This window comes from Drosophila guanche, unplaced genomic scaffold, assembly GCF_900245975.1.
Source record: "Drosophila guanche unplaced genomic scaffold, DGUA_6, whole genome shotgun sequence".
NCBI classification, from domain to species: Eukaryota; Metazoa; Arthropoda; class Insecta; order Diptera; family Drosophilidae; genus Drosophila; species Drosophila guanche.
The window spans coordinates 7392310-7405956 of NW_022995744.1; the positions used below are offsets into that span (position 1 = coordinate 7392310).

The 13647-nt window shown below is 45.8% G+C and overlaps 1 protein-coding gene across 3 annotated transcripts; it reads left to right on the forward strand.

The window, feature by feature from the left end:
* Window positions 1-1555: 1555 nt before the first annotated feature.
* On the forward strand, window positions 1556-13164 carry LOC117580101. Of its 3 annotated transcripts, XM_034266364.1 has the most exons (7): window positions 1556-4013; window positions 9075-9244; window positions 9321-9394; window positions 11616-12133; window positions 12455-12624; window positions 12682-12761; window positions 12821-13164. In XM_034266364.1, exons 1-7 carry the CDS (start codon window positions 2673-2675, stop codon window positions 13030-13032), a joined length of 2565 nt encoding a protein of 854 aa, XP_034122255.1. In that variant the 5' UTR covers window positions 1556-2672; the 3' UTR covers window positions 13033-13164. The 3 variants fall into 3 exon arrangements, 2 of the variants coding, with proteins under 2 accessions (XP_034122255.1, XP_034122256.1); XR_004573537.1 differs by lacking the exon at window positions 12821-13164 and having other exon boundaries at window positions 1561-4013; window positions 11616-12048; XM_034266365.1 differs by lacking the exons at window positions 11616-12133; window positions 12455-12624; window positions 12682-12761; window positions 12821-13164 and adding an exon at window positions 9932-11164 and having other exon boundaries at window positions 1571-4013.
* The last annotated feature ends 483 nt before the right edge of the window (window positions 13165-13647 follow it).

The following is a 13647-nucleotide window of genomic DNA, read 5'->3' on the forward strand; positions in this document are numbered from 1 at the left end:
CATTGATTTCCTAATTAAGTTTATAATTAAAATTAATTGAAAAATTACTCTCACACACACACATGCATATGCCCATGTACATGGGCATGTGCACAGCAATCTATGTAAATTGCCCTGTTGCGCCGTGTTGTGTTGTAACGACAAGTATTTGTGTGAGAATTTCTATTAATGAATAAATGTTTGCAGCGCTTTTGAATTTGAAAGCGAAATTGTGCCAAAAAACAAGTGTAGAGGTAATTATTACAACAATAATGCAGAGACAATCTGTTAAATTGATGACTTCCTTGCGCTGGGCGTGCTATATTTATACAAATTAAAAGCGTCTGCAATGGCAATTATACATATGTACGTGTATGCACATATTTCATTTAAACAAAAACTATAGGCGATGCTTCCTTTTCTGTATCCATAATACAACTATAAAAATTCCTGGCACGAAGCGCTAAAATAACCATAAATTGCGGCTTAAGTATTCCCTTGCCCACTGCTCGAAAGAGCGGTGCTGGCGGTTCGAAAACATACGGTTCTAAGGTGTCCAGTCAGCTAGGGTTGCCAGCATCCTCGCTGGTTGTGGCCTTGAGATCGCAGGCACAGTCATCGCTACCGGTTTAGTTTCGCCGTGCTATCTAAGTGTGTTTAATATCCAGAGTGTCATAAAAAAATTGTAAACTTATTCCATGCACATGGGACATGGACAGGCAGTAAAATTCACATTTATACGCTCTCCAGGTGGTCCTGCAAAAACCCGACGATGTGGCAACTCTAGGCAAATGAACTGTTTTTACCTGCACAAATAAAAGAGCGCGCGTCTTTACTTCTACTAGAAGGGTACGTCGGCGGGGCAACCAACGGATAATTTAGTGGAATTTTCAAAAATAGCAAAGCCAGCAGCAGCCCCAGCCATATCCATAATCCTATGCCGTGATCCCAGAGAAGAGCAACAGCAACAACAAGCATAATAATCAAAGATTAAATCAGGTTTATATGGAAAGGGTTAGCAGAGCGACATCAGCAGAGCCTGTCCCAGGAAGAGAGAGAAGAGAAATACACGTTTCCTAGTCTCAGTTGGAAGCAGCAACAACACACACCTACAACTGATTACACTCACACACACACACACACACACACACACACACGTAACACAGGCAAGCCAGCGCGAGAGAGAGAGAGAGAGTGACTTAAGTGAGGGAGGGAGAGCAAAAATGCGAGAGCACTGAGAGCTAAAATGCACAGATTAACATTGCTCTTCAGTCCATGAGGGAATAAATCCAGGTGGTCTCGTCGGAAAAAAGTAGTCATCTATCCATTCCGTTAACAAGTGCGAGGAAAGGGTTCTGAGTAGTAAGTGTGAGTGAAACGACAATGGAATGGAATGATTGTTTAGGCTCTTAATTCTAAACAAAAATGGGACATTTATTGCTGCAAAAATGTATAAGTAATTTTTCCTGAGCATAAGGTTGATATGTGGGAAAATATTCGTCCTTTCACGTCAACAGGCACTGAAAAATAATTGGCCGAAGGCCGACGATTCGGCAAGCGACGAGACCAGACCACATTGTATAATTGCACCATGGTTCAGCTAGCGTTTTACGTTTTTCGCTCTTCGCTCATTTTCTTTCGTTGTGTGCTCCGGCAATGTCGTGTTTCGGAACGGTGAAAACAGCAACAACAAGATAAGATTTTCCGATTTTCCGTATGGAAGCAGCGGCGGCATTTGTTTTGAAAGTAAAGCAAAGTGAGCCAGAAAAACGAAATATAAAGAAGCGCCGACAGCGACGAAAGACCGCGCCTCGCCTCGCCTGAATCCAAACGGTGTTTAATGTACCGCGTGCGAGTGTGTGTGAGTGCAGACGAATATAAGCCAAAAAGGAAGTGAAAATAGTGCAAAAAGAGCTCCCGCATAATAATAATAAAGAAAGCCGAGTAATAATAAAATAGGAAAAAAGACAAGGCCCGCGAGAGCAGGCCCCCCAGACCCCAAGCAAAGACCAGTAATACCAAGGCCCCAAAAGACCAGACCAGTTTCAAAAAAGCCTATTTACAGGGCCTGCCTGCCGCCAGATAGTAGTGTACGTTCGTGTGTCTGTGTCTCGTTATTTGCGTGTAGTGTGTGTGTGTGCTAGAAGAGACCACATCGGGAGGGAAAGACAGTTTCAAGGAGCGGAAAGGCAGCGGCAGCGAGCAGTGCGCGAGCAAGCAATAAGAATAATAAATTACACTTTGCTATAATAAGAAAAATTTATACATACCTATACACACACAGCCATACAGACGGGCCAGTGCCCCACACACATGTGCACAAGTAATGCTGGCGTGTGAGTGTGTGTGCGCTGCGCTGCTTGTGGAAAATTGTAATAAAATATGAACCGCAGCTAGCCCGCTAAGGAAGCGGAGAGCGGTGCGGAAAGAGTAAGAGAGAGATAGAGAAGAAGAGGAAGAGAAGCGGCAGTAAAACGAGAAATCGACTGGAAAACCCACAAAAAAACGAAGGAAAAGAATTGAGTGAAAATATCGAAACTGCATTAAAGAAAAGCAGCTACCACTACTATAATCGTATTCATGTGCCATTTAATTGTTTGGGAAAAGCTTTAAAGGGATATACACCACACTATATCTATAAGACGCAACAGTATTAGCAACACACACAAATATATACCCCCCGTGCGTGCAACATGTCCTGCATATCGAGCAATTTCAGCTCCTTCTTCCTCAATTCGCTCAACGATCCCTCGGAGTTTTCCAAGTACTTGAGCAATGGCGAACTGAAATGCGCTCAATTCGAGGAATTTCAAGTGTTTGGCTGCGGCGCAGGCGCATCGTCGGGGCAACAGCCGTCGCTGCAGCAGCAGCAGTTGCAACAACAACAACAACTACAGTATTCCCACACACATCTATCCAATGGCTGCGGCACGGATTTTTCCTACGAGGCAGCAGCAGCGGCGGCGTCATCGTCGTTGTCTTCCCATACGCAACGGGAAACCTGCCTGAGTGGTGCGGCCGCCGCCGGCAGCTCAGGTAGCGGTAATCCGACGACGACGTCGAGCGCTCACTCGCACACAGCCGCCGCAGTCGCCGCCTACGTCGCAGCAGAGGCGGGCGTCGCCGCAGCGCCGACGTCAGTAGCAGCGATAGCGGGAGCAGCAGGAGGAACTGTAACAGGACCATCCCCCGGCAGCAATCGCTGGCCCACGGCGGTGGCCACCCCCAATGGGGGATCGGTATCGGTGCCCCAGCACTTTGATGGTTCCTTCGAGTTTATCAAATATCTGCGCCACTCCACGGAATTTACGCCGGGAACAGCCAGTGGCACGCCTAGCGATAGTGCCATAGTTACAGCTGCAGCAGCGTCAGAGAAGAGCGGCGCCAAGGGACCGGGAGTAGCACTTGCGGCAGTGGCAGGCGCTGGCACACCACCCCCGCCAGCCCAATCGCCCGTCGCCAGTGCGGGGCTCCTCGACCTGGACACGAGTACCTCCCAGAAGTCGCGATCTGCCTCCCGCAAGGTGGCCGCACTTCTCTCCTCCGTTTCGCGCGCTTCCAACAGCCTGGTGGACACTAGCACCTCCGCGCTGGACGTTTTCGATCACGATTCGAAGCAGACTATCTTCGACCTGCAGCACCTGGCCTCAAACGGCTCTTCCAACTCAAATGAGTCCTCTTTGGAGCTGCTCGCCTTCCCCAACTCCCATTTGAATGCTTCCAACTCGAATACCTCGTCGGAGGGCGCTGCTTGCGGGAGTGCTGGGGAGTTTGGTGGCATTCTGACTGGCGCCAGCTCTTCCTCGACCACCTCCTCTTCGTCGCACGCACCCAAGCTGCTCGGCAGCTTTGTGATCAAGGAGAACTTCGAGGTGCATCCCTCCCACAAAGTGGAGGAGGGCATCTTCCAGCACATGAACAAACTCCCCTCCAAGAAGAAGGACACGCTCAAGCAGCTGGGCGTCCGATTCACGGGCCAAATGACGTTGACGGACAAATCGATTGTGGTCGAGAATTTCATCAAGTTTTGCGAGGTGAGTAAATGGAAAAGGGAAACGGCAATAGTATGGATGGGGTGGGGTGCAAAAACTCCGGGCACGGCGGATGTGGGGCTGTGATTGGGCTTGGGGTTGGGCTGCGAACGAGTCAAATTTCGTCCAACTCTGCCATGCATATGCTGCTCTTTTTGTGTAGGTGTGTGTGTGAGCATGGATGAGGGATTGTACGTGTATTTAGGGAGTTTTCAGCGGTCTCGAATTTCCCCCATTTTCATATGCAATTTAAATATTTGCATATATGTATGTACGCATTTATTATGATAGCGAACCCATCAGTAAAACGGTTGCGAGACCATTACCATTTTCACACCCTAAACGAAACTATTTAAGCTTCAAATACTATCGTATATTTCCACATAGAGCCATGCTACTTATTTCAGCTTGCTGAAAATCTAAGCATTGTGAAGCAGACCTAGTATAGGGCTGCACTATTTATAGTGAACCCCACTTAACTTCACTTAAAAATGTAAATATACAATTTGGGGTGATTTAGCTCCTAGATCAAACGGGAAATAACATAAATTTCTGGTTTCCTGATTTAAAGTTCTTCCTTATCTAATATGCCCCAAGTAAAAATATTAGCTAGCAGATGTTATGGGATTTTTTGGGTAATATTTCACTGCTCTTCATCTAAACTGAAAATGTAACACGTTCCACATGTGTGGGGCAGCTAGTTCCCAGTTTGCAGCAACATTATCAGCGATTGTGAATATTCAGCTAATGGAAATGTGGTATTAGTTGTAGCTCTGTTTATGTTCGGCATCCCTATTGAAAGCCACACTGTGTATTTCGGAAATTCAACCATTTGCAGGTACCCAAAATTCCGAAAATATACATTGGAAATGGTGGATATATTCATAATATAAACATGCACCCTATCCATATCCCCAATACACAGGCGCATTTCTCGGCCCCTTATGTGGCCCATCCACCCACTCGCACAGAGCCACCCACACCCAAAATGAGGACTCTCTCACACTCACACAAATGTCATTATAAATTGTAATAACAGGAGAAGCAGCAGCAGGGACGCTGGCGTCTCTGTCGACGCTGACTGCAGCCAACCACAAAGTCCGCATACAACTGTAATCATGTGTGCTCCACTGTATGTATGTATGTGTGGCTGGATGGCTGTTTGGGGGGTGGGTGGCTTGTGTGCGTGTATGTGTAAACTCTTCTAAACACCTATACATGCTCTGGCTGGTGGCCGTGGCCGCCCCCGGCCCCTTTCTCCTTTCTTCATACATTTGGCGCCCTTTTCAACACTATGCCAGAGTCAACCCCACAAACACTCTGCCATGCCATGCTCATTACGCTCGGCTTTATCAGAGGAACGCACACACAAACACACAGCAACAGAGAAAAAGCGCCCATCTAGATTTGTCGACCACCACCTCTGGGCACACACATCCACATCTACATAGAAACACTCGCCAAACTATGTACAAAATGGCATTGATGGCATAATACAACAACTACGAAAAGAGAGAGAGTGAAAGAGAGAGAGAGACACGTAAAGGAGGAGCAGTCTAGGAGAAAGAAGTAGAGGAAGCAAAGCTCTAACCTTATTTCAACATAGTGTGGGTGTGTGTGGGCAGCGGGAGGTGTGGGGGGTATCCGCCTATTACAACATTTTAGTTCTAAGACGCTCTCGCTCTTCCACCTACTTTGCTGCTCCCTAACTCAAAATTTGTGACGCTCTCTCACGTAAGGATTCTCTCGCTCTCTGCCAGCCACCCTGCTCCTACTTTCTCTCTCTCTCCTTCCTTGGCTCTCAAAAACTTACTTGGGGAATCCTGCTTATGCCCGCCGCCTCTTCGATGCTGCTCAAACTACCAAGTCGCCTCTGGTATGTGTAGTTGTGTCGTCGCTCTTTGTGTGTGTGTGGGTGTGGGGGCAACCCCCAAAAAGCTCAAGGCAGCGAGCAGCCTGGCCAGGAGGGGTGGTGCTATTGAGTAATTGTATATTCCCCTCAATGCCCCCTCAACTGTCCTTACACACACACGCAAACCATCATCAAGTTACTTGAGGGGATTCCGTGGGGCTGGCTTTCGTTGGATTGTCCGTTGCCTGCTTGGGCATGTCCTTTTCCTCTGTCCTTGTGTGTGTGTATATTTTATCAACACATTTTATACATGTCTCTATCGGAGTGGGTGGGGAACGGAACGGCTGGTCGGTGTATGGTGTTTGAAGGATACTAAGTGCGCATGCAGTCAGCTCTACACACACACAAGTGCATTCCCTTTTGCCTAACTTTGTGTGCTGCCAAGCGTATGTGTGGGTAAAGGACAGCTTACTGCGGGAGTGGCAGCGCCCATGGGGTGGGGTAGGAGGCAGAGCAGGTACAATGTCTCGGCTTCGCACAATTTACGCGCACACACATCCAAAACACACATGGATGGGGGCATTGATTATAATTTTAAATTATACATACGAGAACATGCATATAGAACATGCATATGTGTATTGTACATATGCCAACATAACTGTACATGTCTCATACATACTTATGTATTTCTAACATGTAATGTACAACCGTATAAAATATTTAGCTTTTGTGCAACATTTGGGGACATATTAAATTAGTGTTGGCTAACGGGGTTTGTTTGCACATCCGTATGTATATTTTAGAGCAGGTGGAAGCATTAGCAGCATCCCTGCCGCCTTCCCTCCCCTGTTCCAAAGAAATTAGTTGCCTAATTAAAAGGTTGAGAGAACAGTGGGAAATTGACACGCATTCAACTCCCCTTTTTGTCACCTGCTCTCATTACACACTCGAACACACGAAAGAAAAAAACCAGTTAAGTGGCAGACACATCCACACACAAGAACGGAAGGAAAGAGTGAAAGTGTAAAAATGGTTGCCCTTACACAGTCCGCCCCTCCCCGCCTGTACGCCACACACAGTGCACAGGCACGCAGTCAGGAGGCAGTCGGGCAGGCAACCCTCGAACAAGAATCAAAAAATCATGGCAGCAACAGCCAAAACATGAACCGTTAAGTTGTTGTTGTTTTTGCCGCTCTCTGTTTTTGTCGCTCTCTGCTCCCTCCTCGGTCACATCACGCACAAGCACTCCCACAACAGAGGCAACAACAACAATAACATCAAAAAAGGGAAACCAATTCACACTTGCCTCAATACAAACATGCAACAAAAGCAACAACACACCACAGACAAAAACCGCAATCCCGCCACACAAACACACACACACACATGCAACCGCCCCACCCGACCAAACACCACATCACACTCGCACGCTCAGTTCAGAGTGCGACGGCTACGTCACGCACAAACACAAAAACAAATGTCTGCCAATAAGTTTGCAAAAAAAAAAAAGAAAACGTTACGAAAACAGAAACAGAAAACAGAAGCGAAAGCAAGAACAAAATACCGCAACACATTGCCTTTCTTTTTACTTTTTTTTTTTGTATTTTGCCGTTTTCCTGCTTCTGTGCTTCTTCTTTTCTGTTTGTTTGACTGCGAAACAGTTAAGCGGCGACCGACCACACTTGACAGCAGCAGGAGTCGGTCGCCGCCGTCAGCAGAGCAGCAACAGTGCTTCACTTGTCAGCACACCGCACCCACCCCACACTCCACAGTTGTGTGCTTGTTAATGAGACGTCTGCCCGCTGGTTCCCCGTGTCCACCAGGTGTCGTGCTGACTGTCATCACGGAAAGAGAGTGTTGAGTTGGTTCTGCTCTGTCTGTCTTACTTACTGTCTCTCTCTTTACGCTCTTCTGCCCGACAGCCTGGGCACTTGGAAATTTAAAGTTTTCGTCTCACACTTTGGTCCTGGTCTTGGATTGGACGTCACTCCTTTTTGCTCTATTGATTTTTAACATAATCAAAACCCAAAATGTATTCACACACACACACAAATGTAAAGAGCGGCGTTCATACATACATACATACATACATACATATAATTTGCTGTAGAGGAGAATTGAAGCTCAGTCAGCATTTCGACAGCGTTGCCATGTGTGTACTTAGGAGTGTGAGTGAGAGTGTTAGTGAGTGAGAGAGCGAGCGGGTTTAGTTAGGGTAGGTGGGTGGGTGGTGACGCTGCTGCTGCCATCGTGCTGATTATGAGGATGTTGATAAGTTTGAACGAGGACCGACCCGAGGACACCCGAAAACCCCCTAACTGACACACACACTCACACACAAAGGCATAGAAACAGAAACAGCCACAGACCTCCATTAAGCTGCTGCGCCTACTAAAGCTAGACAAACACAGACACAACACGCACACTGGCGTATGGTAACCCTTTTTTAAGGGGGACTGGATTTGGGGGAGACTTTTCAAACACCCTCCACCCCATTTTATGGGTGTGGGAGTGTTGGTGAGGGATGTGTGTGGTGTGTGGTGGGAAATGGCTTCATTGAAAATGTTGTTTGCTCTTCTATTTGGGTTTGCTTTGCTGCCTTTTCCGCTTCTCTTTTCTGGCCCTATTCTATATTTTTACACTATAAAATATACATTGTAAAGTATGGATGGTTGTATGTTGTGTGTGTGTGGTGGGGCCTGGGCTTTTGCATCGGCACGTTATTCAAGCCCCACACTTGCTCATTCCACTCTCTTTCCATTTTCCTTTGGCAAGTTTTTGGCTTTTGTGTAAAATTTTCGTTTTAAACTTTTGCGTTGTACACGAATTATAAGTTTTGATTAGTAGTGGGTAAAGTTTTTCGGGCCCCATGTGTGTGTGTCTATAAGTTTTCTAGGGGTTGCAGAGAGGTATGGTACTAGTATGTGTGTTTATGTACATTATGTAACCCCAAATATACATATGTACAAATGTATGTATATTTATGTGCACCGCAGTCATGGGAATATGCATAGGAAAAGCCTAAAACTAAGGGAAATCAAGCTTAAAAAGGGGTTTTTTTGGAATGGGGCACAGAGCAAAAAGGTGTTTTTTAGACTAATGGAACTGGTGGTTCGTGGTTGAATGGGGGTAGACATGTAAAACATGCTTTCCAGAAGCATTTTAATGACTAGCATTACTAAAGTCCATACTTTGATCTTATTTTGCAGGAATATGAAATCAAGGATCATCGGCCCTGGCTATCCCTTAATCAGTGTGGCCTCAACAAGCCCGAACAGATCAAATTTGCACGATATTTGGGCCAGGGCCTGCCCACTTTTACGCTCTTTTGCATTTATAGCAATTATAAGAATCTGTTTTGCACCAAACGCACAGAAATGTAAGTGTTGATCAACGATTGTGGAACACGCCCAAAAGCATGCTATAATTATTCCAATTATCCCTTTGATTTTCAGCTACACGAAGGATGGCTACAATCTGCCTTATATACTCGACAAAACCAAGCGTTTCCTGGCCAACACAACAGCTGGTAAGTAAACTTATAGCTGTATATTATCTGATACATAAAGTGTAGTGCAAATGCAGCAGAAGGCAGCCCACGAATAACACACACACACACACACAGCAGAGAAAAGCGTGTGTTCTCAGGCAGAGTAAAATTAATAACAAAAAAAGAAAACAGAATGTGCTAAATTTAAAAATACACTCAAAACTAAAAGTGCTTACATTCTTCTCTCTATTCTTTATGATTTCTCTCAATTCTACTTCTACTTTTCATTCACATTTGCATTTTCTGCGTTTCTGTTTCTAATTCTATTTGTCGTGCACTTTCCGTTTTCGGTTCGCTCACAAACTAAACGAACAACTGGGGGGAGAATATGTACCTTCAGAATTGGCTGCCTATTTTTGCGACAAAAATTTCAAAAACTAGAAAATAATCAATTTCTGTCTGTGCCACTGTGCCACAAAAATCGTACAAGAATCATTTTATAATTATTTTTGACTTCAATTTGTTTGTGTTTCCTCTTTCTTCTACTTTATCCACGCATACGCTTTGAATCACTAGGCGAAAATACCAACAACAATAACAACATCCAAAACAACAACAACAACAATAACAGTAACAAGACCAACACAACAACAGCAACAGCAACAACAACATCCACACCGGTCAAACAAACAGAACAGGGACCACCAGGCGACCAACCGCTGGTGTCAGCACCTGCCTCGCCAGCGAAACCCACAGCCTCCACAGTGGCCGCAGCTCTGCCATCTACACCCACGCCCACGCAGCTGGTTTTAGCAGTGGGAGTGGGAGGAGCAACACCAGGAACACCAATACCACGCACAATGGCCGCAACATCAACACCAAGACCGGCAACTCCCACAGGGCCAATAGCGGCACCGCCGCCAACGACACCGCAACATCTACAACAACAACAGCAGCAACAACAACAACACATGCTGCACCAACATACGCATCCGCATGGCCAGCATCCACACGCGCATCCACATCCGCATCACCTGCAGCCGGGCACACCGACACGTAGCACAGCGATGACGCCGCAGCATCCACATGCCCCACATCCGCACCACTATCCTCCGCCGCATCCACATCCCCATGCCCATCCTCATGCCATGCAACATCCCCACTCGCATCACTTTGCCTATGCCCATCCTCAGCATCCGCAGCATCCACAGCATCCGCAACACCCGCAGCAGCATCATCCGCACTTCTATCCGCACCCACACGCAACACATGTCCAGCACATGGCAGCCATGGGCTACAGCCCGGCGCCGCCACCACAGTCTGGAGGTGGTGCGGCAGGTGCAGGAGCTGCAGGAGGCGGAGTAGGACCCGGTCCGCCAGTGTCCATGTGAGATTGGGGTCGGCGTGGCGCCAAGGGCAGCGGAGGAGGCGCCACCTGTTGACAATCGTAGGCTGTTGCAAGACCACAATCCTCTATCCTCGATCCCTATCCCACCCATTATCGATTAGAAATTTTAACCAGAAACCTTTTATAAGAACATCGCGTCATAATCTTTTACACCTTTATGTTTGTTTCGTTTATTTTAGAATAATTTTACACGCTTTTTGCCAAATTTTATTGAAACTATACAACAAATTTTATATTATGTTTGTCGACGAAGAAATTGTTGGACAACGATCGATCATTATTACCCAAAACCCCCCAAAAAACTATGCAATGTTATTCCTTGAAAAGAGATTATTACTTTTACACACAAACACACACACACACACACAATTAAACACACACACATATATACACAAACACAAGAACATATAGAAAATCAAGATAACGCTATTTAATACGATTATGATAACGAGTATATATATTTTAGTAAGCCAAGAACAATGATAATATATATGTATATGTATTGTATGTTAAACTAAAGCCAATCCTAACTATATACACCCCCTATAGACTATATGTATGTATGTATAGTGTACCATATATACATATGTATATGGAAATTGTTTGCAAACACACACACACACAGAAAATATATATACATAGCGGAAAGCGATTGAGAACAAAATCGATTGGATAAAATTGTTGTTTCTTCTTGAGATTTATTGCCTGCCATTGCGAGTCTCTGCATTTGCGCTAAGCCATTAATAATGGGGCGAAAACGGAACGGAATGGGCTCTAAATTGCCCTTTCAAGACGGTGATCGAAGCAAGCCATTGCCTGCTGCCTAACTGTCGCCCCCCCTCTCTCTTGTAGACCTCAAGAACATGGCCGCAGCCAATGATGGATCTCTGGAGTTTGCAGCAGCCAACAGTAGCAGCAGCAGCAGCACTAGTGCCAGCGCCAGCGCCAGCACCAGCACCAACCTCATCAACAGCAACAGTAACAGCAGCAGCAGCAGCGGCACCGTGAACCTGTCATCAGCAGTGGCTGCTAATGCGAACAGCAATTATGTTACAGCGCCGCAACCACTACCACCTCTGCCACCCACAATGGATCCCCGCTATGTGTGTGGGGCACCGCCGACGCCGGGTTTGCTGCCACCGCCGGTGCTGGGGCCGCCGCCGCGCTCCCTGGAACAGATGATCATCTATGAGAACTTTGAGGTGCATGAGACGCACCGCATCGAGGACGGTGTGTGCACCCACATCAGCCGGCTGCCACCCAAGAAACAGGAGCTATTGAAACAGTTCGGTATACAGAGTAGTGGGCAGCAATGCCTGAGCAATTATGAAAAGTACATACTCATCGAGAACTTCATCAAGTTTTGCAATGTGAGCAAAAGTGTATCGGCGCCAGGCCAGACTCCACCACCCACCACCAACAAAAAAAAGAAAACAAAACCCCAACCACCGGCAGGAGCAGGCGGCACTACTGTAGTTTAGCGGAGCTTTGTTCTTTCCCCGAATTGGTTATAACCCAGAGATTGGCATTACTTTTGTGTAGATCAAAATTTCATCATCATTATCTTAGCGAGCATTGAACAAAACTCTTGCCTCCAAATCTCAAAGCAGATGACTATCCTAACATGCATTATTCCTCTTTTGTTTCCGTTTCCCTTTTCGCTTTTTCGATTTGCTTTTCATTCTCTACAGGAATATCAGATATCCGATCATCGACCCTTTTTGGACTTCCACGAGAGCGCTTTATCCAAATGTGAACAACTTAAATTTGTACGATATCTGGGCCAGGGGCTATCCAATCTGACGCTAAACAAGATCTATGTGGCATTCAAAGATCTTCTGGGCAACAGCAGAAACGAGAAGTGAGTTGCGATTAAAATAGAATTAACTTATTTTGATCATTTCCAAAACTCTTTCAGAGCTGGCATGGAAAGCTATAATTTGGATGTCCTGTTGAAGAAGAAGCGCAAGAATCTCTACAATCGCATGCATGCGGCTGGTAAGCAACGAGGCAGGGAATATCGATCGTTATTTAATGGAATCTCATTACACTTACAGCTCCCAGCATTGATCTAACCGCCTACGATTCGGTGCAACATCCCCAAGCACAGCCACATCCGCATTCGCATCACCCTGCCTTGAGCACGCCACGCCCGCATCATGCTTTTGCCGCCCTAAATGTGGCGACACAGCGCAGTGAAGTATGCAACGAATTGACGCCCGCAGGCTTGCAGTACAGTTACGCCGGAAACGGAAATGGACCACGGTAAAGACGGGCCCAATAGGACCCCCAATAAATCATCAAAAACATATTCATACAAACATACATAAAAAACTTCTTCCTGGAACTGGACCAGTAACTGTTGTGTCTTCGAAACGAACAAGAAAAAAAAAACATAAACCCAAAAAACAAAAGAATTGTTAAGCGAAATCATTGAAAACTAAGTGCTAAATTAACCAAGGAAATTAAGTATCAGAGACACTAGTAAAATTAGGCTAAATGTTAACAAGAGATTTAACTTAAATGGAATGAAATTCAATTAAGCCAAAACCCGACAGGCAAAATGAAAATACTAAACACTCAAATGTAAGCTTATTTATACTCAAGGTAAATTACTATACAACTATACTTACGAGAGTATACACACACACATATTATATACAGTATAGGACATACATATATTTCTGTAGTTGCCATAGCGCTTCTGGGTGCAGCCAAATTCTGTCCAGAACAGAACAGAACAAAAGAGAACTATACCCGAATCGGTACAATATACACATAAATACATACATATTAGCTTCGGTTTCCAGCATCTCAACCCATGAACCCTGCCCCCCCAGCCTCCTGTCTAGCAGTAGTGGATGGTTTAAGCCTAGCATCCAAG

What these genes read in the sequence shown, in the direction of transcription:
- LOC117580101 (XM_034266364.1), top strand. Translation starts at nt 2,673, where the DNA reads ATGTCCTGCATATCGAGCAATTTCAGCTCCTTCTTCCTCAATTCGCTC. An exon ending in CCTGGCCAACACAACAGCTG is followed by an intron (nt 9,395 to 11,615) that starts GTAAGTAAACTT and finishes TCTCTCTTGTAG; the next exon opens with ACCTCAAGAACATGGCCGCA. An exon ending in GGCAACAGCAGAAACGAGAA is followed by an intron (nt 12,625 to 12,681) that starts GTGAGTTGCGAT and finishes AAACTCTTTCAG; the next exon opens with AGCTGGCATGGAAAGCTATA.